The sequence below is a fragment of the Anthonomus grandis genome, chromosome 3 (genome assembly GCF_022605725.1).
Source record: "Anthonomus grandis grandis chromosome 3, icAntGran1.3, whole genome shotgun sequence".
NCBI classification, from domain to species: domain Eukaryota; kingdom Metazoa; phylum Arthropoda; class Insecta; order Coleoptera; family Curculionidae; genus Anthonomus; species Anthonomus grandis.
Genome location: NC_065548.1, coordinates 13,656,315 through 13,680,987, shown reverse-complemented (window position 1 = coordinate 13,680,987; position 24,673 = coordinate 13,656,315). Strand labels below are relative to the sequence as shown.

The 24,673-nt window shown below is 29.5% G+C and overlaps 1 protein-coding gene across 2 annotated transcripts in view; it reads left to right on the top strand.

Moving 5' to 3' along the window:
* Positions 1–925: 925 nt before the first annotated feature.
* LOC126734575 (zwittermicin A synthase ZmaJ) overlaps positions 926–24,673 on the top strand; it is a 29,543-nt gene continuing 5,795 nt past the window's right edge. The window contains exons 1-9 of one of the 2 annotated variants that reach the window (XM_050438265.1): positions 929–1,060; positions 2,462–2,591; positions 2,649–2,802; positions 2,862–2,992; positions 11,760–12,151; positions 17,380–17,442; positions 17,497–17,707; positions 23,495–23,614; positions 23,669–23,865. In XM_050438265.1, coding sequence (XP_050294222.1) covers positions 1,049–1,060; positions 2,462–2,591; positions 2,649–2,802; positions 2,862–2,992; positions 11,760–12,151; positions 17,380–17,442; positions 17,497–17,707; positions 23,495–23,614; positions 23,669–23,865 — 1,410 coding nt within the window. In that variant the 5' untranslated portion in view covers positions 929–1,048. Of the gene's footprint in view, positions 1,061–2,461; positions 2,803–2,861; positions 2,993–11,759; positions 12,152–17,379; positions 17,443–17,496; positions 17,708–23,494; positions 23,615–23,668; positions 23,866–24,673 lie in introns of both variants that reach the window. The other variant, XM_050438264.1, reaches the window with a different exon arrangement.

The window sequence follows — 24,673 nt, the reverse complement described above, 5'->3', positions numbered from 1 at the left end:
AGGAGCGAAATACGTGTAGCTTATAAAATTATATATATTTAATATGACCGTTACTTTGTGTTTTTATCTTTGTTTTAATTAATAAATAAATTCTTCGTGTAATTTAATCATCCTGGCATAGCATGAAATGCAAGAAATGAAATTGCAAACTTTCTAATGCCACGCCGTCATAGCAACTAACATAATTTAGAAACCGTATTCGTAGATAGAAAAACATTGCAAATATTGCAAGTTCCGTCTTATATAAAGTTTCCCTTATTTTTATTACTTAATAAGATTAAAATATAAAAATAGGAGGTTTCCTTTTAAAAAAAATAACTTTAGATGATTTATTAAATTTTCTTTATTTTCATTTACTTCATTTACAAGCCTGTATAAATAATTTTCCAAACGTCTAGTAAAATTGGCTCTTCTCTGTTTCCTAAAAGAACCATAATAATATTTATTATAGGAAAAATTGATAATTATTATATGATGTGCCAACGTCATTTTTGACACAAACTCAGACTTAAACTTAACAACAGTTAGACTCAATTATTGGACATTATCCATAAACATTATTTAGTTTCCAATGTACAAACCAAAATAGAGTATTCCATTTAAAATAACAAAGTTAACACTCACCTTCCGGTATAACCGGAAGTGCCACCATCTTGAAAATAATTTAACTGAGTTTCCCCTATTGACTCCCCCTGTATAATCGTAAAGGTTATATGTAAGAATAATAATTGTTGTATAAATATTCCACTTATATCTACATTTTCTTATTGGTCAGTAAGAATTTAATAAAGAATATAAATCCTACATTAAATTCCGCAAAGTGGGGTTGTACTTTTCTTTAAACAAATATAAATGTATACTGGGAGGTTTATTAATCAATCAGTAGCTAACAAGACCTTGTTATAAAGAAAGCGAGTACTCAAATGTATACATTTTTCCATTAATTAACAGTCTTTACTTTTGTTTGAGATTTTTTTGAAGTACTTCTGCAACAAAGTTAAAAAAAAAAACAAAAATAAAAAGGAATTTGGAGTGTCAGTTTTTTATAATGGAACAGCAGGTAAAATTATAGTATTAATAGTTCTGTTCTTATATATCTTTGTCACTTGGTGTAAAAATTATTAAGTTATTAACTAATAATTATAGTGGCTATCCTTGTAAAATTTTTAGAAAAAAAAATATTTTTATATACCAGTAAAACAATCCTATTCCTTATTAGGAATAAAATTAGAATATTCATTAAAGTATAACATATTTATTCATAATACTCTAATTAAAATATTACAGAGAAATTTCGCTAGTTAATGACAATACGATTTCCTATTGATTAATTAAATTCTGAGAAATCTTTTAATAATATGGCATTAATTTGAGGTACTTACGAAGGATTTATGTTTCTATTTTTTTAAATTTCTTAATCGCCTGTTCCTTATAATTAAATTATAAATATTTCTTTAATTTAACACCTGATTGTGTACTAAAGAAACATTTATATATTAACAAAATATTATTGCATAATAATTTTTAATAAATTCTTATCTAATTTAAACAAACTTGTTAATATATAAGAATGATTTTGTTCAAGTTGGCTGTAAATTTTTTTAAATGTTTCAAGAGTACAACAGTAACTTTAATTTTAAGGGATTTTTATTAAGACAATTGTTTTATTTAGTTAAATAATTTACTTAAGTCATCTGAAAGCTAAGCAACTAATCATAGGTTTATTATTTTAAATGAAAAAATATCTTCTATATCATTAATGTTTTTATTATTTGAATCATTTTTATTGCAATGATTGTTTTAACTTTTTTTTTTTTAATATTTTGCACTGTTTTAAGTAGTTATTAAATTTAAATTAAATTATTATGTGTCAATAATTTCCCCTTTTTTTCTTTATATCATTTTTTCATTTGCACATATTTTAATATATTTAATATATATTTATGGCGCTATTTAATTTAATTAATAAATATTGATTTGCATAGTCTCTCAGTCCGAGAAATTACTATACGAATAATTTTATTAAAATGATGACATTCAGTCTTTTATCGTATCATATAGTATTCATCATATGTATTCAGATAAAAAACTTACAACAGAATTTGCTGTAAAAAAAATTTACAAATTTATTACAGACACTATAGTAACCCGGAAGAACACAATAAATTACCAATTTAAAGTGATAGGATGACTGTCCGAAGAACTAATTTGTCAATGGCCTTATTACCATTACATGTCTTAATATGTTTGACATTGAATAACGCGTTAGTCTCTTAATATAAAAAAAAATACCAAAAAATCCTCTTGTTCACTCTTCTGTATAAAAACCACACAAAATCTTCCCTTGACCCAGTTTGGAAAGTAATTAAATATACTCTTACATTCACAAATTAAATTTCGATGAATATTTAGAAGCAAGGACAATTTAAAAAATCATTAAAATAATCCGTTTTTATTATAGATGGGGTCGCTCCCGCAGCTTTCTATATTAAAAGGGCCAACAAGGCCCTTACAGCCCACCTCGATAAATAATTTGTTCGAAAAGGTCGCTTCTGGTAATCTGAAGAGTAATACTGCATTGATTTTCAAAGGTATAGACATGGAAAATGCGTTTTTTTTAAAATTAATATTTATAATAATATTTTTAGATAATGAGCAAACCAGAAAACATACATTTGAGCAAATAAATAAGTTATCAAACAAAATTGCCAGGACCATTCAGCAAAGCATCGTTGAAAATAAATTAGTTAAAAATCAAGATGGGGATTATATTGTGGCTGTAAATATGCATCCAAGTGACAAGTACTGTCTCATAGACGACTTTGAATAATAATTTAAAATTATAAAATCTTAATTTTCAGTTTGGTAATAACTCTTCTTTCCATATGGAAAGCTGGATGTGCCTATTTGCCCTTGGATCATGCATTTCCTGGACCCAGGATCGAGCATATCATTAGAGAAGCAAAGCCTGTGATGGTCATTTATGATGAAGGTAAGAAATTGTGAAATATTTTATTCCCACTATAAGTTTCGTATTTAATTTATAAGTTTTTAATTGGTATTAAAATTCAGTTAAACATTAAAAAAAATAACTGTTCAATTATATTTGTCTTGTTTCTATTTAAAATGTATTAATCTACTTTTCAAGTAAAATTTAATACTTAAGTCTAAGTAGAGAAAAAAAAACAGATTAAAAATAAGCAAATTATAGTGACAAACAGATGGATAGATTACAATCAAAAACGAAAATATCAAAGAGATTTGAAACACCACGCAATGACAGGTAATCAAGAAAATAAAAAAAGAAGTTTTTAATTTCTAAATTCCATTTATTTATTCGATCAAATCAATATCAAAAGTTTCGGATTTATTTAGAAAAAAATTGTTTAAAATTGATAACGTTAAATTTTTTGAAACAAAAATTTATATTTGTAGTTCAAGGCCAAAATTTGAAATTTTTAAAAGGCTTAAGCAGAGAAACGAATTTACGAACTACAAAATCTTAAAAAGTACATCAAATGTTTGTATTTAATTAGAAACAAAATTACTGAAAAAACAAACAAAATAAAAACGTTATACAAATAAATATTTTATATTAAAATAATACCTCTTTGTATGTATGTACCATAGTCCACACGACATTCTAATCTTCATTGAAGCATGCGATACTTAATAATAACTTCCATTAAAACGGTGAACTTGACTTTGACAGAGAATGAAATGTTACAAAACCGATGCAATTACAGTAAAGATTTATAGTTTGAAAAAAAAACCGCTAATAAAAATCAAAGTTCTTTGTTAAGACCGGTAGAGATATTATTAATTATTAATATGAAAAGTTGCGGTAAGGTAATTGCTGACATTCATCAAGATATTTATTGTACAACTCGGAAATTGTAATTATTAGAATCTAACTGTTATTCTTTTTTTAGCATTTCCTTGAATAGGAAAGTAAGATAGTGAGTCAATATTTTAATTAATAATAATGATCGAACCATGGCCTCACTTCCTCTTCTTCAAGTGCCAAGTATCTCCTCATAAACGGTTGGCTACAATCATAGCTTTTCTCACATTTGGTACTGCAGCTCTAAACAACTCAATGGAACTATAGTTGTACTATTTTCTAAGGTTACTTAGTTTGAAAATGTGTCTTTTGCCCTGTATCTTTCCTTGCATAATATTTAGATAAAATACATATTTATTCCTCTCGTCACGTAGTTCAAATATTGCAGCTGCCTTATCTTAATTATTTTAAATATTTTCTTTGATTTTCTCATCCTCTTCACTACCTCCTCATTTGTTACCCATATCCAGTCAACTTATTCTTAACATCTCAAATGCTTCCAGTCGGTCACTTATGTTCTTTGCAAGCATTTAGGATTTTATCCCATATAGCAATATCGAGAAAACGTAGTATCTCATTATTCCAACTGTAAGTTGTTTTTAACGAAAAACAAATAAAAACACAAAGTCACGGTCTCTCACGGTCTTTGTGTTTTTATTTGTTTTTCGTTAATTTTGTATGTTGGTCTCTTAGACAAGAATGGATGAGATTTTTAAATGTAAGTTGTAAGTTATGATCTTTACTGCACAGCACATTTTTCATTCTATTAAATATGGTTCTGGCTTGTTCAATTCACTATTTAATTTCGTCATATACTCATTACCATCATTGACCGTTGTTGCTAAGTATTTATATTTACCGACTTTCTCTACTATGTAGTTCTGCGTTGATCTATAGGTTTTCCTGTTGCTGAACTGATTTTGTAATGGTCATAAATTTGGTCTTTTTGGTATTTAAGGTAAGTCCGCTCTACTCGCTGCTCGTTACTACTTGATCACACATTGTGTTATCTGCATACCAGTTTTATTAACCTTTACTCTCATTGTTGTTTCCTTCAGTGCTCTTTGAATGATTTCTTTCAAATAAAGATTAAATAATAGCGGCGATAGTACACATCCTTGCCTTAGACCACGTTTTTTTTTTTTTTTTTTGAGACACTCGTACATCGATTAACTGAGGGCCATGCATCTTTGAGTCAATACATTAAAAACTAACAAAGCTTGTCTTGTTTCCATTGCATTTCTTAAACCAAATTGGGCTTCGCTAATATTTTGTTCTAAAAATTATGATGTATTATCTTTCGGAATATTTTAAAAGAGTGAATCATTAAGCTAATAATTCAATAGTCGGTACATACTTTTGCGTTAACCTCGTTTTTAGTCTCACTAAAACATCTCTATTTCTGCTTAAATGCAGCAATGTCATAATCGAGGACAAGCAAACCGATAATAAGCAGAAGAGTTATTTTACTACTTTCAGGTTAACAAGCCTTTTAAATCATTGTTAAGATAAAAACATCACACCATTTTTTTAATTAGTTTTAGTTCATCGAACTTCTAAAATTACTAATAAGATAAATATATTATTACATTCCTGCTAATAAGAGAATAAGGTATACCATTTTAACTTATGTAAGATCAAATAGCTCCTTAAGCCATTGTTGAGATAAATGGATTTTCACATTCGTCTTGAACATTTAAAACAGTTGAATTTTTGAATAAAATATGCTGGTTCTTTTAATTTTTTTGATGCAACTGTGTCTATATCCGTACAGTTAAAATATGTGATATTCATTAAGTAATCTTTCATGAACTTCATCAAATTTTTTGTCTCTCTCGTCATCTTCTTTCTTTAGGTCGTCTTTCATTATCTTAATCTGGTCTGTCTTTTCTTTTTTCTAGTCCGCCTTTTATGTTCTTAAAACTTAATTAATTAAGAGTTGATTTTCCTAAAAAGTTTTTAAGGAAATCAGGTGATTGACGTCATCAATTGCCTGGAATAAAGGAAAAATTCGTCCAGGCAGTCGGAATATTTTTTCCTTTAAAGTTTGTGAGGAAATCGGGTGATTGAGTAATTAAAAAATAACTCCGACTGTCTGGATGAATTTTCTCTTTATTCCAAGCAGTTGAGGACGTCAATCACCTAATTTCCTTCCTGAACATTTAAAGGAAAAATAACTCTGACTGCCTGGACGATTTTTTTCCTTATTCCAGACAGTTAAAACGTTAATCACTTGATTCACTCAAAAACGTTAAAGGAAAAATAACTTTAATTGTCCGAACGAATTTTCGTTTTACTCTAGGTAATTGATGACGTTAATCACCTGATTTTCTCAGCAGCTTTAAAGGAAAAATAACTTCGATTGCCTGGACAAGTAACAGCCTTAAATAAGTAACAAAGAGGAAAATAAGGACAACAATGATTTTACAATATGTGACGTTCATCAGGTATTCTTTAATAGTTTTCATGATGTTTTCTTATCTTCTGTTTCTTTCTTAATATTACAGGTCAGCTGTTTTTCGTCTGATTCCTTTTGTTCTTCTCTTTATTGCTTACAAGTAAGAAGTTTAATTGAGCGACAAAGAAAAAAAATAAACAAGACAAGAAACAGTCAATACTTGCATCAATTGCATGAAAGGAACGAGACAAGAAATAGTCAATTCTACATCATTTGTTCAAGTTTATCTCAGTTTATGTATTCGGTCCTAGATGATCGGGGTCAAGTAGATGTCGTCTATACGGATTTTTGGAAAGCATTTGATCAGATCAATTTATATATGCTTTCACATAAATTAGAACAGTTAGGGTTCTTTGAAGGGGTGCTAAAACTTATGGAATCGAATTTGTTACAGAGACTCCCATTTGTTGAAGGTTTAGATCATCAAAATATATTGCAAAGTCAGGAGTTCCGTGAAGTTCAAATTTGGAAGCCTTGCTATTTTTACTGTTTTTTAATGACCTTGCGGAATGTTTAAAAGATCTCAAATTATTTTTTTGCTGATGATCTTAAGTAATACTGGCAAATATGTATAGTATTAAGCTGCCTTCAATCACAACACGATCTTAACGTTCTAAATGAATGGTGTGAAATAATAACTTGAAAAACTTCAAAATGATTTGTCGTTTCATCTTCATTTATTTATTTATTTATTTAAGTACAAGGCTCTCCTACAGATAGACTAAGCAATCCAATAACAGGAAAGCACAAAGTATCTTATGAATTTAAATACAAGTAAGCGCTTTGCCAAACATTACATTTTCACCAAACTCAACAAATACACCAAGCAATATAAACCTAACTAACTTATTTAATAGTATCTCTTATAAACAATAAAGAAGCATATATACATATGAATAATGACAATAGGGAAAAAAAGGACAATATTTATCGTTCTTTGCGAAATTAGGTAGAATTTTTTAAGTATCGCTTAAATGAAGCCATACTGGAGAAAAATATATCACCATTCAAATTAGTTTCTTGAAAATTATTAAAACTACGGGCGCATCTGAACAATGGAGAGTTAGAAAAATAGTTTGAAGAATATCTTGAGATACTATTACGCAAAATATAAGGATTAACGTTGATATGTAAATTTTCCAGACAGAAAGGGCAGTCTATTAAATTATTAATAATTTTATAAATCAATATTAAATCAAAATTGTTTCTACGATTCTCTAAGGGCTTTAAACCATAAAATTTTAAGTTATCATACATAGTAAGTAAAAAAATGTCTTTGTCTATTAAAGCGAAAATTTACTATATTTACAAACTTGCGTTGAACTCTTTCAATCTGGTCAATATATTTGTGATACATCGGATTCCAAGCCACTGTCGCATATTCTATAGTAGGTCTAACGAAGGCATTATATAATAATATTAAAGATGATTGATTACTAAAACCCTTTATAATTCGATATATAAAACCTAGATTTTTTAGAGCTTTCTGAACATTGTTTTCTATATGAACGTCGAAGAGCAGTCTGGAATCCAACGTCACACCTAAATCCTTAATAAACTCCACATACTTAAAGATAGTGCCCCTGAGATAGATATCACATTTGTTTTGTGTCTGAGATGGTTTTCTGCTAAAAAGTATGGAATGACGTTTTTCTGGATTAATAAATAATTTATTTAAGGTACAGTACCTTTCAAAACTTGCAAGATCAGATTGCAGGGCACGAAAATCTGATACCTTCTCAATTGTTGTAAAGATTTTTAGGTCATCTGCATATGCAAGATATCTACAGGTAGAGAAACATTGACTAATGTCATTTAAAAAAATTGAAAACAAAATCGGTCCCAAATGAGAACCTTGCGGTACTTCTGAAGTTACGGTTGTACAAGAAGACTTTACTCCATTTATGACAACGTACTGAGAGCGATTTGTTAGATAACTTTTAATGAGTTTGAGCAGGGCCCCGTGCACACCGAAATTCTCCAACTCCACGAAAAGTTAGGATGATGTACCTTATCAAAAGCCTTGGAAAAGTCGGTGTACACGGCACAAGTTTCCAGGCCACTATCCATACTTTCGTTTATACTCTGAATAAATGGTATTAAGTTGGTTATTACCGATCTTTTTTGGAAAAAGCCATGTTGGTTAACATCAATAGCTTTTTTGACCTTAAAGAATAATTGTTTTAACAGCAAAGATTCAAAAAGTTTACCAAAGTGACTAAGTAGGGAAATAGGCCTGTAATTCCGTACATAAGTTTTTTCTCCAGATTTAAATACTGGCACAATTTGAGCTGTTTTACAAATATGAGGAAAAATGCCGCTGGATAAACATTGATTATACAAAATATGCAAAGGCTCGCACAAGCTAGGACAAGACTTCAAAAACAATGAAGAAAAACCGTCTGGGCCAGGTCCCTTTTTAGGATCCATAGAGATAAGTTGGTGTATCAGAAGGTTCATATACTCCACTAAAATACTTAGAAAAGAGTTCACTAATGTCAACACAATTCGAAGCTTCCTGATCATTAAATTTCATTTTTATTGCTAAGCCTTTAGTGTTTTTTTTCTTGTGAAAAAATGACCAGAAATATTTAACGTCTTTGACAATCATTGCGTATATTAATCTTTACTGTTTTGCGTAAATTTGAAAAGTTGTCGTAATCAGATTATCTTCGGTACAGTTTCCACATTTTATGTGCTTTTAATTTATTTTTAATTAGATTGATTGTGTGTTTAGAAAACCATAGATGGTATTGTCCCTTATTGATCTTAATTCTAGGGATGTGGTTAATAACAATGTTATCTAAAACTGTATAAAAACATGCAATTCATAAACAAAATATTTTAAATCGTCGTATGAACTAAATTTAGAGAAACTTGGCAGACTTAGGATAGTCGAAGAGTTGCGCGTTAACTTTAATGAATCATTTAATTTAATATTTATGATCATATTTTAAAAACTATACTTTTTTTCATCAAAATCATTGGGTCTTATTTTTGAGTTTTGTTTTATAAGAAATGCCAAAACTTTAAAAATTTTATTTAATTCGTTTGTTAGATCTAAGTTAGAATATGCTGTATTTATTTGGCAATTTTTCTATCAAGATTTCACTAAACGTCTTCATAACACTTTCTTATTTTCTGTTTTTCTTTTTATTTTGTTTTTTTATTCTTCTGTTTATTGCTAGTAAGTAACACGCTTAAATAAGTAACAAGGAGAACAAGACAAGAACCAATATAACTGCAAAAAGAGGATCAATAAGCACAAGATAGGGAAATGTAAACGTTAAAAAATTAGCAGAAAATTTTAAAAAATGAGGAAATTTGACAATATTGTTAGAGGAAATAGACAACTAAAATGTCGTAAAAAATGTCAATAGGCATAGAAAATTATCATTTTTTGCCATATTTCCTCCATTTTGTCTAATATTAAAATCACGTAAGCAACATATAGTCAATATTACCTTAATATACTGAATATTCAAATTCAAAATGGTTTTATTATGCAAAGATACAAAAATCTTAATAACATTTAAACAAACTTTACATAAACTAAAATGAAAATAGATTAAACACAAATTACACAGAAATCCAATATAATAAAAAAGACTTTATTTGTCAGTTTTATAATCAAGTTCCAATATTCGTAATTGGTAAAATGAAACATAAAACACAGACAACTTCAATATAAATATAAAAACAAAAAACACAAATCAACAGGTAACAATAAGAAAACAAATACATTTAAATAGTGTAGTCATTAAAAAATTATTCAACACATTTTGATAAGACAAAGCCTTTACTCTACATCTGAATAAGGATCTATAGGATATTATCTTTATCTCTGTGGGTAAACGAATAAATAGTTGACGATCATTGAAGACTGTAGAGTCACGAATTTGGGTAGATTTAAGTATAGGAATGGACAGGTTATAGGTTTGTCTTTTATTATGAGCATTCAAGTTTTGAACTAAAGTATATTTTTGTGGATCAGTGATATAGTTCCTAATATAAATAATGAAGGCAGAGTTATGTTTAAATAAATTGTTTGCAAAAAACATAGGTCGACATGATTCTCCGAATTTAGCCTTATTTATATATCTTATAGCACTTTGATGCAACATGAATACTGTATGCATTAGCCGCTTAGCACAAAAACCTCAGAAACATATGTCATAACGTAAATTACATTCTATTAATGGAAAATATGCTTAGCGTAATATATTTTTATCTAGGTCATTCGAAATCACTTTTAAGGCAAAATAGATCGATCCATGAATACCATCGTATTCAAATTTAAGTTTGTTGTTAATAAGTAAACCCAAAAATGTATTTTTTTTGGTATTTATTAATAAGTATAAATCTCCATATTCTGTACAAAAAGCAGTTTTAAAAGTCATGATACTTGTAACATAGTTAGGCTCCATTTGTATGACTACTTGTAATATAGTTAGACTCCGTTTGTATAACTCCCACCATTCTTTTAATAAAACTAGATCATGGTTAATGATGCCTTTAAGCTAGTTTTCCTGTAATATCTAAAATTATAAAATTGCTTAAATTAAACAGAAACAGAATAGGGATTAACACTAAACCCTGAGGCACATATAAAACCGATTGAGTTCTATTAATAGGATAGAACCTTAACCATTTTTAAAGATCTTCTCTAAACCCACATACCACTAGCTTGTGCAACAGTATTCCATGATTCCCCCAGTCGAAAGCCCTTGTTATATTAAAAAATATAGCATTTCGCGATCATTCGTCTTTAAGTAAAGTATTCCTGGAAAATTAAAAATAGCATCATTTGTTGATTTACCTTATCAAAAGACACACGTACTGCATTGAACTTATGATAGCGATTCTTTTTATAAAGTTTTTACACTGCCTATTTTAAGGATTTATTTAGACTCATTCTGTTTCTATAGTATAATTGCTTTACAGCTCTAACAATTCTGCGAAAAATGGACCTATATGAAGAACAATAATTTACCAAAAAGTCATTAAAAATGTTAAATTTTTTATATAATGTAAGGATCTTCAAGGAAATGAAACACTGACAATTGATCTTTAGTGTTCAGTAAAGAACTACAGTCCTCCATGGCTGATTATAAAAAGTCTACCCAGTTTTCTGGTTCTCTTCCTGTTTTTTTCTTCTATAGAGAAACAACACACCACTGCTTCGTGATATGAAGGGGCGCTATTAGTAATATTACATTTCATCACTACTATAGTTAGAAAATACATATTTCAAAAGCGTTTCAGACTGGGGCATCACACGAGTGGAAAAATCACGAAATTTTTAAGCATTTGTGTATTTGGATTAGTTAGCTCATGTGCATTTATATTAAAATCTCCACACTTTCTAATTTAGTTTAAAATGTAGATACACTGGTTGATAGATTATGATAAACAATATTAGTGCAATACGTCGTTAAAAAACCGTTTCTTTTACAGATTCAAAATTCTACCTGAACACTTTCAAACAGTCATTCGACGAAATCATCCAACGCAGCGCCAACCAACCGGACACTTCGTTAACATCGCAGGAAAAACTGCGTCACACGAAAGATGACTTGGCCATTGTAATGTACACCTCGGGCAGTACCGGCGTACCAAAAGGAGTGAGACTACCACACAAAGTGATCCAAAACAGACTTCAGTGGCAATTCAAAAAGTTTCCCTACAGTCCTACGGAAAAAGTTTGCGTGTTTAAAACCGCCCTGACGTTTGTCGATAGTGTATCGGAGATTTGGGGACCTCTCGTTAACGGTATTGCCGTTTTGGTGGTACCGAAAAATTTAACCAAAGATCCTGAAAAGTTGGTCAATTTGATCGATGAATATCAGGTAAGTGTTTGATTTCAATTAACTGGTTATTTATATATAATTTTAATTAGGTGAACATGTGTGTAAGTCCATATATAAATTAATTATTTATAAGATCATGGTCAGCCACACTGGGAAATTTTACAAATAAATTTTTTTTTAGCTGCATATTTTTAAGATAAACTTTTAAATTTATTAATTAAGAAAAACTATACATAACAACTTTTTGCCACTCTTTCTATTTACTATGAATGTATATTAAAATTGAAAACATTAAGAATGCATTATTCTTACTAACCTTCTCGCATGCAATGCACTTAGTTAATTATTTAAAGCTTTTGTTTCTTTTTCTGTAACTATTAAACAATAAATATATGGTAATAGTTTAATTAGTATAAATTAGTACTTTATTTAAGGCAATTATAAAAAAAATAGATTTAATTGGCAAGTGTATACAGACTCTCGTTTTTTTCACAATTTTGGATATGTGTATAGGTAATGACTCTGCTTAATTTACCTTTACTGTTTTGATACTTCTGATAACAGGCTACAACTAAATGCCGCTTATGCATATTAAATAAAATATTTCAGCTTTATCCTAGTTCTTAAAGAAACAAAATTGATATTTGAAAAAAATAACATTGAAGTAAAAACAGTTAACGGTTATTGACAACAAAAAAATGGTCTACACGCATACTCACAATTTCTAAATACCACCTTAGTTAGCTATAGGTAGGGTTAATATAGTGGAGTAATTAAGCAGAACTTGGCTTATACACATACGCAAAGTTCAAAAAAATTAAAACTCAAAAAATAGATCCTGCTATAACATGGTTGCTGTTTCTTCCGGTATAGATATCCTTAATAAGTCTTAACAAATAAGAAAAGTAGAAATTCCCTAGTAACCATCTGACTTCAATAAATCTGCCCGGTTGGCCTTGTAAAAAACGTTAAAAATCTTTTAATTTCCCACTTATTCAGAACTTGTAATACCATTCCTGATGAGAATTATTAAAAAGGTTTTGCAAATATATTATACATTTATTAGCATAGAAACTTGTTGCATCGAGTATTTATAAATGTCGTTTATCGTTAATCGGTGCTTAAATTACAATTTTGCAATTCAAGGTATGATTTGAAATCACCGACTTGATTTTCGAGATTCTTTTCTTATTCGGTTTTCCTTTTCCAAAGTGGTAACGGAGATTAAAACGTTCTTTTCATTTGTTTGGTATTGATGAAGCTTTAAAATCATTGCTATGATTTTTCCCCTGTCACAAATAATCTTATTATAACTGTTGGACGCCTTATTTGAGTCGGCTTCAGTTTACATGTTCATTGGTTTTTTGTTTCTCTCTTCTTTTACTTATTAACAAATTCGATAGATCCAAGCAGTATTATAGCGACATTGCAGTTTTCTTTTTTAATTATCAAATTTTCTTTGTTAATTAACCACCCTTTCTAAAACAATGTTTTGCCGTTTGTCGCATTTTTTTCTTATCTACTTTCTGTTTAGTCACTTTACCTTATTTGCATTTAAATATGTTTTCTTCATTTATAATATGATTTTTTTTGCTTTCCCTATTTCTTTTTTTATTTTTCATTATAATACGGTAAAGGAAGAAATAGAAAAATTAAATTAAAGTTATGAAAAAATAAAAAAGGATTAATAAAATCAATATTATAATGAAACAACTGCAGATTTATGAATATTTACAAGGGTTAAAGTACATACTTTAAAAAGGTAAAAAAGTTCAATGCTTATATTTAAAAAAAATAATACACATTTTTTAATAGATGAAACCATAAAAAGCTTCAGCTAAGAATTTTCTACATAAAAATAAATTGAAAAAAGTAAATTCAGGTTCATTTGATTATTTGGAAGAAATTAGTTTAAATAATTATGGAATATTATCCTGAAGATCAAGGTTCTTTAGTTTGTTATAAAATAATTCTCCAACTAACATACTATAACCAAAATATGTCTTAAAATTGTTATGAAATTAAATCATAATTGTGATTTCAAGTTCATGGATCCATAAAATAGTAAAACCAATTTTCTCAGTAATCAATCAAAGTAATGACTTTAATTATTAACGATGTGAATGGTTTTAAAAACTAGAACAAATTTAATTTACTTCAATTCAGTAGTCAGGGTGAACAAAATTTATCGACCAAAAACTTTAAATTGAATATTTTTCATTATCAGCTTGTGTAAATCAATTGTATTAGTAGTGATACAAAAAGTTCAAGGATATAGAAACATTGACGAGAAAGAGATTTTAAAGGATCATCGACCCAAAATCAGTAAAAAATGTGTTCCTTTAACGAGCTGTAAATAATAATATATTGGTTTAAAAACTTAAGAGTTCATTAAAACAAAAGCTGTAAAAACCTGTTTTATAGGATCCTATTACCAAAAAACAGTAAATAATTTATTTATTTTAAAAGAGTGATTTTAAGGGTTTGTAGATCCAAAATACTTACAGCGAAAAGATGGTGCTTTCAATCTGCACAAAAAAATAAAGAAAATATCTTGAACAAATAAGCGACAAGCCCCATAAAGACTGTTTGATAATAACCACCAACATGCAACAGACACGTCCAAGGAAAAAATCATCCGAGATTTATTTGCAGACTTACGAGAAGTGCAATCTACCAGCAATATTAACAGAAGTTCATAATTAAATGCGAACTTGAACGTCCTATGAATCAACTGAAGAACATTAAGAGCCCAGGACCAGACATTTATCCAAAAGTTATTAAGTTAAATGATGAAGAAAACTTAGATATCTTCCTAAAGGTACTAAGCCAAATATATAACTCTGATAAAATTCCAACAGAATGGATTCATTCCCATTTTTAAAAAGCCGAGTTTTTAGTTGATTAGTCTAATTAGCAATGCCCTAAAGGTCCTTCTCAGAATCGAATGCGGGAGAGAATAAACAGGTTGAATCCGTCAACAGTATATTTAGTCTATAATTGTGTGTGATAAGGGTATTAACTTTTTGTTGAATATAAAGGAAATTTTCTTGCTCAATTACGAGAGACATTGTAGTGTTTTTGAAGGTTTTCAAGATTTCTAATTCTAATATTATTTTGTAGAGTTCCTGTTAGACCTCTTATAGAAGTTTTTAAGGCTAAATCGTCATAGCTTTTAGTTCTAATTTCTTTGTCTGTCGTTTTTAAATTTAAGGTGTTTAATTTGTTAAAAAGACTAAGATCGTGCATCTTGGCAATGCATACCAAAGTTATATAGTGTTTTGTTCTTATTTGGAGCTTATATAACTAAATTCTGAACTAAACATTTCAAGATTTCTCTGATCACTAAAGCTTAATTCTAAAGCGATTTCTATATTTTCCCATGTTTCAAATTCGTCATTTTACATTAGCCTGACTAGTTGTCCTATTTCCTAAATTAAAAGCGAGTTTATTTTTATTTATGAAATTGAATAGACTGTATTTCGTAATTAATTCTTGTAGTGAGACGTTAGAATCGTGGAATCAGACATTACGAAATGGAAATTATGGTACTACCTAACTTCAGCAATATACTTTACTCGTGAAGTACACGTTAGCCTACAAATGTAAGCTTAGAAATGTATGGTTAGAAATGTATAGCTTAGAAATGTATTTATTAAGGAATCTTTATTGCCATTAAATGGCAAAAATAAGAATAAAGAATACGCTACATCTGCTAAAATATAGATTTGTAAAGGAATGCGACAGGGATGCATATTGTCGCTGGTCCTTTTTAATATTTTCTCGGAGGAGCTGTTTAAATCCACACTAGAGAAGATCTGCACTACTTTAGATGAAATCAAAATAAATGGGGAAACATCGAGAACAACAACAGTGCCTTTGAAATTTGGTGCTAAAAATAAATGCTGAGGCTTCCTTAGACGAAGAGAAATTCTAACAAAGAAGTACTTCAGAGAATAGGTGGTAATCGAGAGCTACTGGCATGAAAAGTACGAGTTACTCTAACTGAAGATACTATAGACAGTGAAATGCAATCATATTAAGAAAAACTTACTTTTGATAATGCGTCTATAAGGGAAATAAGTCAAAGGTGGACTTTAAAGTTAATAAAATGTCAAAATACATTGTCCAAAAATCCTATTTACTTAAGAACTCATGTCTCACATCTGTTTGTAGCTAAATTATTTAACATTTTTCTGGGTGTCAAATTCAATAGCAGAATGTCAAAATGCTACGAGTATTTCGGGCGGCACAATTTTCTGATCCAGGGTTAAATAATTGACAAAATATTATTTTCTTTACAGAATGTTGGGGTTTCTACCAAAATAAAATGTTAATCTCACCCGAAAACTAATGGTCCCCATTTTAACCCATTTTAATCCTAAAAAACGGTGTCCAATGCTATTAAATGCTTCTTTCTACCTTCTGAATAATTCCTAATTAGCTTGCAAGAGTAGTCGTCATGAGTCAACTTAAATTTTCCTTTTTGGCATTTCGTGACAACTTTAGAAATTACATAATTTATAACCCGAACATCATCATCATCATCAACCGGTCAACTATATCAGAAGCTCATACATACTTACATCTACATTACTACATTACAGACTACATTAATTTTGGGAAAGTGTTGAAAAATTTGGCACGAGCTTTTGAGTTTCCCTTATTCTTGATTGCTTGTCCTTGTCAGGCAAGATGAGATTACTGCAACAAGAATAATCCAAGAAATCTTTAGTGATCGTGGTCAAGTTGGGATTGAGGAATTATTTCTGCATTGAGATTTAAGAAGAAAAATGACGTTGAAGGATAATTTCAGGAGTGACTGGAAAGTGAATGTAGGGAAAGTGGGAAGGAAACAGGGATTAGGAAGAAAGCGACTGTCCGCGATGCAAAACATCAGAGTCTGGACCGGTCTGAACTTCGAGCAAGTCCTCAGAAGGGAACTGTCTCTCTTGACACGCATTTGTCAATGTTTTCGGCAACCTTCATTGCAGACGATATAAACAGAAGAAGGATCCAAAAACCGTTTTGTTTTTTTTTTAAATATCAATTTATTAATATTTTTTCAATTTTTAAATATTAAAATAATTTTAGTAAATAAATAGTTGATATGTGTCCTAAATTTCTTCCTTAAAGTTACAAAACCTAAAAACTAAATTTGCAACATTAGTTTAATTAAACCCATTTTTAGTATAAAAATTTAACTCTTTCCCAAGATACCTGAAAATGCAATACTATATAAAATAAAAATATTTTTAAAATTGCAGATTGAACGACTTATAGTAGTACCATCACTCTTAAGAAGCATATTACTATACCTGGGTTTACAGGTAAGCAAGACACTAAAAAAAAAATATAAATCAAAAAAAAATATTTTTCTCTAGGGTAACAAAACCGCTCTTTCATCACTAAAAACGTGGATATGCTCCGGAGAAACTTTAGTATCATCCCTTGTCGATGAATTTTTCAACTACTTCAGCTCAAATACACATAAATTGTGTAATTTTTATGGTAGTACTGAAATCATGGGGGATGTCACCTATCATGTTATAGAAAACGCCGATCAGGCCAAAAGTTATCGGAAAATACCAATAGGTAAGTCACAAAATAAGTAAAAATCCAAAAATTGTATTTTCGAAAAAAATAATTAAGTTTTATTGATTTTTTCATTAATAGGCTATAAGGCTGTAAAACTGAAAAACTTTTATTTAATAATCACTACTTCCATTATGATTTTCAATTAAGTACAGAGCAATAATAATTAAAACTGAATTTAGTAACTAATTAATCTTGATTTATCTTATTTAAATGATGCCTTAACAAGGGCAATTAAATTAAAGCGTTTAAGTAACTAATTTTAATTTACTATTTACTTATTAATTAATTTGTCACAATTTACACCTAACAAGGAAAAGATCATTCAGCATATAACAAAACCAGAAAAAGTATAAAATGAACAATTTATTTAAAAAAATACGGATTTTTATGCAAAATATTAGTTTTTAAGCAATAGTTAATTTTAATTACTTAATTTTACCTAATATATATATTCCCGAAAATATAATAATAGCTACACTTTTCTATGAGAGTGCTTATATAGTACTTTATGAACAGCACATAAATAAGTCAAACTCAATAACTAATAAATTTTGATTTATCTTATTTAATTCTATATCCATGAATAGAATTTAAGGACAGATACATTAAAGCATTTGACAACGAATTAAGTTTTGATTTATTAACTAATTAATTTCGATTTGCGCGCCAACAAGGACAAGGTAAAATAAGAAAATTACCAGAAAAAGTCTAAAATACAAACGCCTATGGCACGAGCGTGTTAAAACTATTAAAAAATAAAACGTACGAAGATTGGACGAGAGCAGCGAACCATTTAAACATATTAAGAACCATTACAAATTATAATATTTTTAAATCGGGGTTAAGGCAAAATCTACCATTATTTCTACATTTATGGTACCTTATAACTCACAACAGCTTAAGATTTATGTGTGTAATTATGCATTCAAATTGCTAATATTAGTAATTATGTGGTTGGGTTCGTTAATTTGGCTTATATTGGTTATAATGACAATGGTTTTTATGCAAAAGTGGGTTTCGTATTTAAAAAATCTGTTTTAGTATTTATAGGGTTTGTTTTATAATTTCTTATTGGACGTGAAGTAATATCTTCTTATTCAGATTTGAAAAATGTTTTTTAAGTGTTATTTAGATAATTTTAATTCATAAATTAATGACTGGAGTAAAAGTTAAAAAAAAAACAATTAAATGTACAATATACAAACCCTTTAATCAGAGGCAACAATTCGACTAAAAATACATTTTAACATTAAGAGAGAAAAAAAAATAACATTAAGGGTAAGAAAAAATATGATATCCACCTAAATAGCATTACATTATTTGGGAAACCATCAGGAAAAAATTTACCTATAAGCAGTAATATGAATAAAATAGGCATAGATAAATAGATTGACAATACCGTTTTAGCATTAAAAGAAGCAGAAAAGAATTGTTGTCCGAGGTTTAAGAAGAAAAATAAAAAACTGAGTCAAAGTACAAAATATCTACTACAAAAAAAAAGGAAATATAGAGAAGAACGAAATTGTAACATATATGAGCTAGAAATCCCAAACAGGGACGAAGGAAATATTAAAAGTAATAGAAGAAAACAAAATTTTGAAAATGCTCAGACAGAACACGTCTATTGGAAAAAAATATGTTTACAAACTAAGAAATGAACAGGAACAAATTGCTGAAAAAAAACCAAAATAATGAGCACCATATGGTGGAACAATGATTTGTGGAAATATAAGCCATAATGCCAAACGAAGTTTGAAACTGTACTTCGAAAAGCAGTACAACAGATAAAAAATAGGTAATTTGCTGGAGACGATGGCGTAGTGGCAAATGCTTTAAAAATTGCTGAAAAAAGACTGTGGCAGACTCTTCCCAAACTTTTTACTAGATGCCTACGCGAAGCAGTAACACCAACCCAGAGGCATATTGCAGAAATTATTTTACATCATAAAAAGTGTTACATTGAACAAAATTAGTATTCAGCATCAGAGAACAGACGAGTTTTAGAAAAGGCTTTAGAACAAACGATAATCTGTTTTCATAATAAAGAATCTAAATAAATATTGTGTCGAATATAACAAACCAATATTTGTAGACTATGAAAAGGCCTTTGACACCATAAGCTAACAAAAAATACTAGAAGGGCTGACAGAATGCCCAAATAAAATCAAACATATATATCAAAATGCCACAGCTAGTGTTAATACAGGATAGAAGCAAACCCAGAAATTCCAAATAAAAACGAATACGTATGTAATCCATTTGTAAAAGAATGGCTAATCTCACCGACATGAGAATTAATAAAAATGAAGAAAAGCTCTAAGGTCTAGGATCTAAGGTATGCAGATGATACTATTCACAATTTCGGCGAAAATTCGACGGTTCTAGACACTCCGAAACAGAGAGTTAGCATCCATACCTGTCCACTCTCTATATTCTTCAACCAAGAATACTTCAGAATCCTCTTCTTTCTACACAGCTTTTAAGGGTCCAAGTCGCGGACTTTTCCAATTTAAGAGACTTCCGTTTGGTCTACATGTTGTTGAGTGCGATAGCTCTAGTTATGGTTTTGGTGCTGTTCTAGTTCAGCCTTATCCTGATAGTACTGAGCAGGTTATCATTTAGATAAGTAGAAGTCTGACGAAACAAGAGCCAAACTTCTCCACGACCGAGACGGAGTACCTTGTAGTTATCTAGTCCCTTCAACAATTTCCTCCTTAATTAGAAATTTTTAAGTTTTCAATGATTACTAACCTTTATGCTCTAGTTTGGTTGCAAAATATGCAACAACCTATAGGTCAATTAACCAGTTAGCAAGTTCAACTCCAGCAGTATAATTTTATTTTAATTCATCGTAAGGACAAAGAACATGTTGTCCCTGATATGGTTTCTAGGACCATGCCTAAATTGGATGTTCTATATCCTGTCACTCCAAGACCTTCTGTTATTAAAATATGGTATCGTGGAGTGGTAGAAAAGGTTAAATCTCATCCTCAAGTTCTCTGGTTGGAGGGAAAGTAATGATGGGCTGTGGGAATATGTATACTGTTCCTATCCAGGCTTAAGTGCAGAGGCTGATAATTGAAAAGAGGTGATTCCGAAGAAGGAGAGGTAAAAAAAAATATTGCTGAAATTCACGAACCGCCAACTTATAGTCGTACAGGAAGCGCACAGCAGAGTAATTTTGTTAACTGAAAATGCGGTGTAATATAGGTAGATTCACAAAACTGAAATTGAGTTACCAAAGGTGAGGAGGGTAAGTCATTTTAAGCCCCAAAGACCTTAGGAAGTAGTTTCTAAAGTAGGTCCTCTCCCAAGAGGACCAACAAGATCTTTTCCAAATCCAATTCTTTCCATGTCTCTTTCAAGAGACATTTTTGTGAACACCTTTTTTCTTGATGTGACCGATAACTTAAGTTTGTACTTTTTTATCCCCTTCGTATAGTCAGCCGCTTCATGGAAAATCATGTGTTTTACTATTTGGCTTTCCTTTCACCATTCTTTGTGATAATAGTTCTCAATATCATGGTACGCCATTCAGAAAGTTGCCTGAGAGTCTAGTGTTTCTTTGAGAGACAGGATCACAAAGCGTAAAATAACATGAAGGTCAAAAGTAGCTGATGCTGCTGAGACAATTCTTCTTTTCAGGGTACCGTATTTATAAATGAAGGTTGGCAGCAATCTTGGCGAAGATCCAATGGTCCTGGGCACTCCAAAATAAAGAGTGAGCATCCATACCTGTCCAGTCTCTAATGTTCTTCAACCAAGGATTCTCCTTCCTACCCATGCTCCTCTTGCCCTCAATCTTCCCTTACATTGATGTGAATGCAAAGTAATGAGGGAAATCTATGTTTAGAAGTGGACACGAGAAGATTGCGTTATGATGATAATGAATTGTTTAGAATACAAATCTTTAAAATATTAAAATCCCAGACCGTGTGACCCATGTACGTATTACGCAACTTTAAAACTATGTACCATTCCTATGTTACAGCAACTACATAAGCCGATTTTCAGAATGGAATGTTTATTCATTAGTAAGAACCGCGATTATTCTTTTGCTTCACCACTTTGATAGGAAATTGAAAGAACTCGTTCATTATCTCAAAGAGACCTACGTAAGTAGAGAAAAAATAAAAAACCCTCGGTCTCAAAATATTTTTTATGTCCCGAAGGTTACATGTTTCGCTTAAAATAAAGCATCATCAGACCTTATAAACTAGTAATAACTCTCACGAGATGACTCGCTTAGTACTGATAGTAGAAAAGGTGACGCATTGTTCCCTCACCGCTTAAAAATTATGATCTAAACAATTAGTCACTGAAATAATTTGGTCATTAGCAATCAAAAAGTTAATGTTGTTTATGTTATTTGTCTTTTTTGTTTATTGCCGATATTTTTTTATCTTATATATTTGATTTTCCAGAGCTTGGATCACGCTTCGCTCTCGAATAAATTGCGGTACCATACAAGTACCGAAATTTATTCAAGATTTAAAATAAATAATGAATAATGCCATATAAATTTGCTTGGGTAAAGCTATAAATACATTATTGGAAAATTTAACAAAATAAATCAGAATAATAAATTAAACTTTCTTTTAGTAAGTAACATTACTTTGTTAATGCTATGCTATGCAATAACGTACTATTAAGTAAATTAATTCCTTAACGTCAACTTCTTCTCTTTAATAATTTAAAGCTAATTGGCATTCCATTTTCTTCATTTGAAAAGTCGCACACCATTCCGCAACTTTTAACTTTCTAATTACAACCTTTTTCTGGACTGTATTATCAAAAGAGTATTTGGATATGGGCAAAGCCCAGTAATAATTGCTAAATACCAAACGTTAATCAGCTGATTCTTCGATTTTGGTTAAGGAATAACATGTCAACTAAGAATCTGAAAAACTGGCTATATTCGAGTTTAGAATTGATCAGCATATAAGTGGATTTCAAATGTAAATCAAAAATATAATAAAAAAATACACTAAGAAAAGAAAAGTAAGGTAATTCTTAAAAAAAATACCTTTGCTGTCTATTATTCTTTATATACTAATCCAATTTTTAACGTTTTTTCAAACCCATTTTGTAATTTTTTCAACGTTTCCGCGTTGTTAGTAACCCAACTTAGCACTTTATTGTATTTTTGCTCTTTGTAATTTGTGGATGATTCTTTGGCTTTCGGTCTATTAACATCCGATTTGTTTTTGATAAATAAATAAACCTACACTAGCTGAATAAACCCAAAAATAAAGATTGTCCCAAATGACTATAATTTTAATGATAATTTTTTTAGAAGATGTATTATTAAATAATAATTAATAACACATTTTAATCGTTTACTCAAAAATCATCCTAAGAGATAATATTTAATATCTATTGTTCTAAATCTTTTTGTTAAAGTTTCTCGGTCAACGTCGATTTGTATAATGATGATAGAGTTTTAATCAATTTCTTTGTGAGCAAGCTGTAAAGATTGTTTAAACAAAAAAAATTTATAACAAGATATAAAATCAGATCATAATAAAGGAACTTAAAAATCAATTTTTCATTCGAGGTGTTACTTTCATATATTCCTGTTCAAATATTTGCCAACGTCTCGCCATCCTAAGTGACTTTTCAATACATTTTTCCATATTTGTTTGGCACTAGACCCCTCTCAGACACCTCATACTATACAGGACCTATACAGATAGAAAATTTTATTTCCTTAATAAAAATGCCTCCGCTTTATCATGTACTTTGCTTATTTACCTCGTAAAATCAGTAAAATTTCATTGTCAGGTCTTCCTTTGGATAACACAATGATCTACTTGCTGGACAAAGAGTTTCGACCGGTTAAAGCAGGAGACGTGGGTGAACTTTTTGTAGCAGGTCTAAATCTTGCCGCCGGATACGTAAATGGTAAAATTTTAATAATTATACAACGTAAAAATATAAAATTTATATAATTTTTAGGACGGGATCCGGAAAAGTTCGTGGAAAATCCCCTGGCAATTGACCCGACGTACTCGAAACTTTATCGCACCGGAGACTATGCCAAGATTGAAAAGGGAACTTTGCTTTATGAGGGCAGAACTGATTCCCAAATTAAGATTAGGGGACATAGGGTGGATATGTCCGAGGTGGAGAAGGCACTTAATTCATTGGAAGCGGTAAGAGAGAAAATAATTTTAATTTTAGGTTAGTAAGAAATATCTTAATATTTCTGGAAAGTTCTTCATGCTAAATAGTTCAAATAAGAAATAGCTTAAATTTCTTGGAAGAAATGATAAAATTTTCAAAATTCAAATTAAAAAAAAGGGAATTAATTGCAAAAATGGGCTTCATACATTTTAAGAAAATTGCTTATTTTTAAATAGGCGTTTTATGAGATTTTTTCTTACTATATAAGGAATATCATCGAAATTGCTTTTTTCAAATGTAATTTTATCTAAAGCAGCTTTTTTATCCTATATAATTTTTGATTTTTTTTATTTATGAAAAATATTTCTAAAACGGTTTTTTATGAATATTTTTCCCGATTATTATGAGAAACCGAAACTATTTTGAGAAAGGAATTACAATTTTCGAAATTCTCACTAAATTTTAATGGTCTTAATTATCGGCAAAAAAATGTTGGTCCCAGGTTCTATTCTTTTTCTTATTTTTAAATTTCTCTTTTATAAATATTTAACAAAAAAAAATTAATAAAAGAAACTGATTTTATTGATTTTTTGACAAATTTTCAAAATTTCGGTGATCACAAGCACTTATGGAAATTATAATTTTCTTTTTTTTCCTGCTTGTTTTAGATGTCTTTTCTTTTCAAGACTAAAGAAAAATTGTATAATTTTTATGAAAGCCTTGTTTTAGAAATGTTTGTGTTATAAAAATAATATTTATATTTATAAATATTTTTTTTTATCCTATATCAAAAAATTAAGATTTATAACTTCTCACTGTTTAATTACTCATTATGCT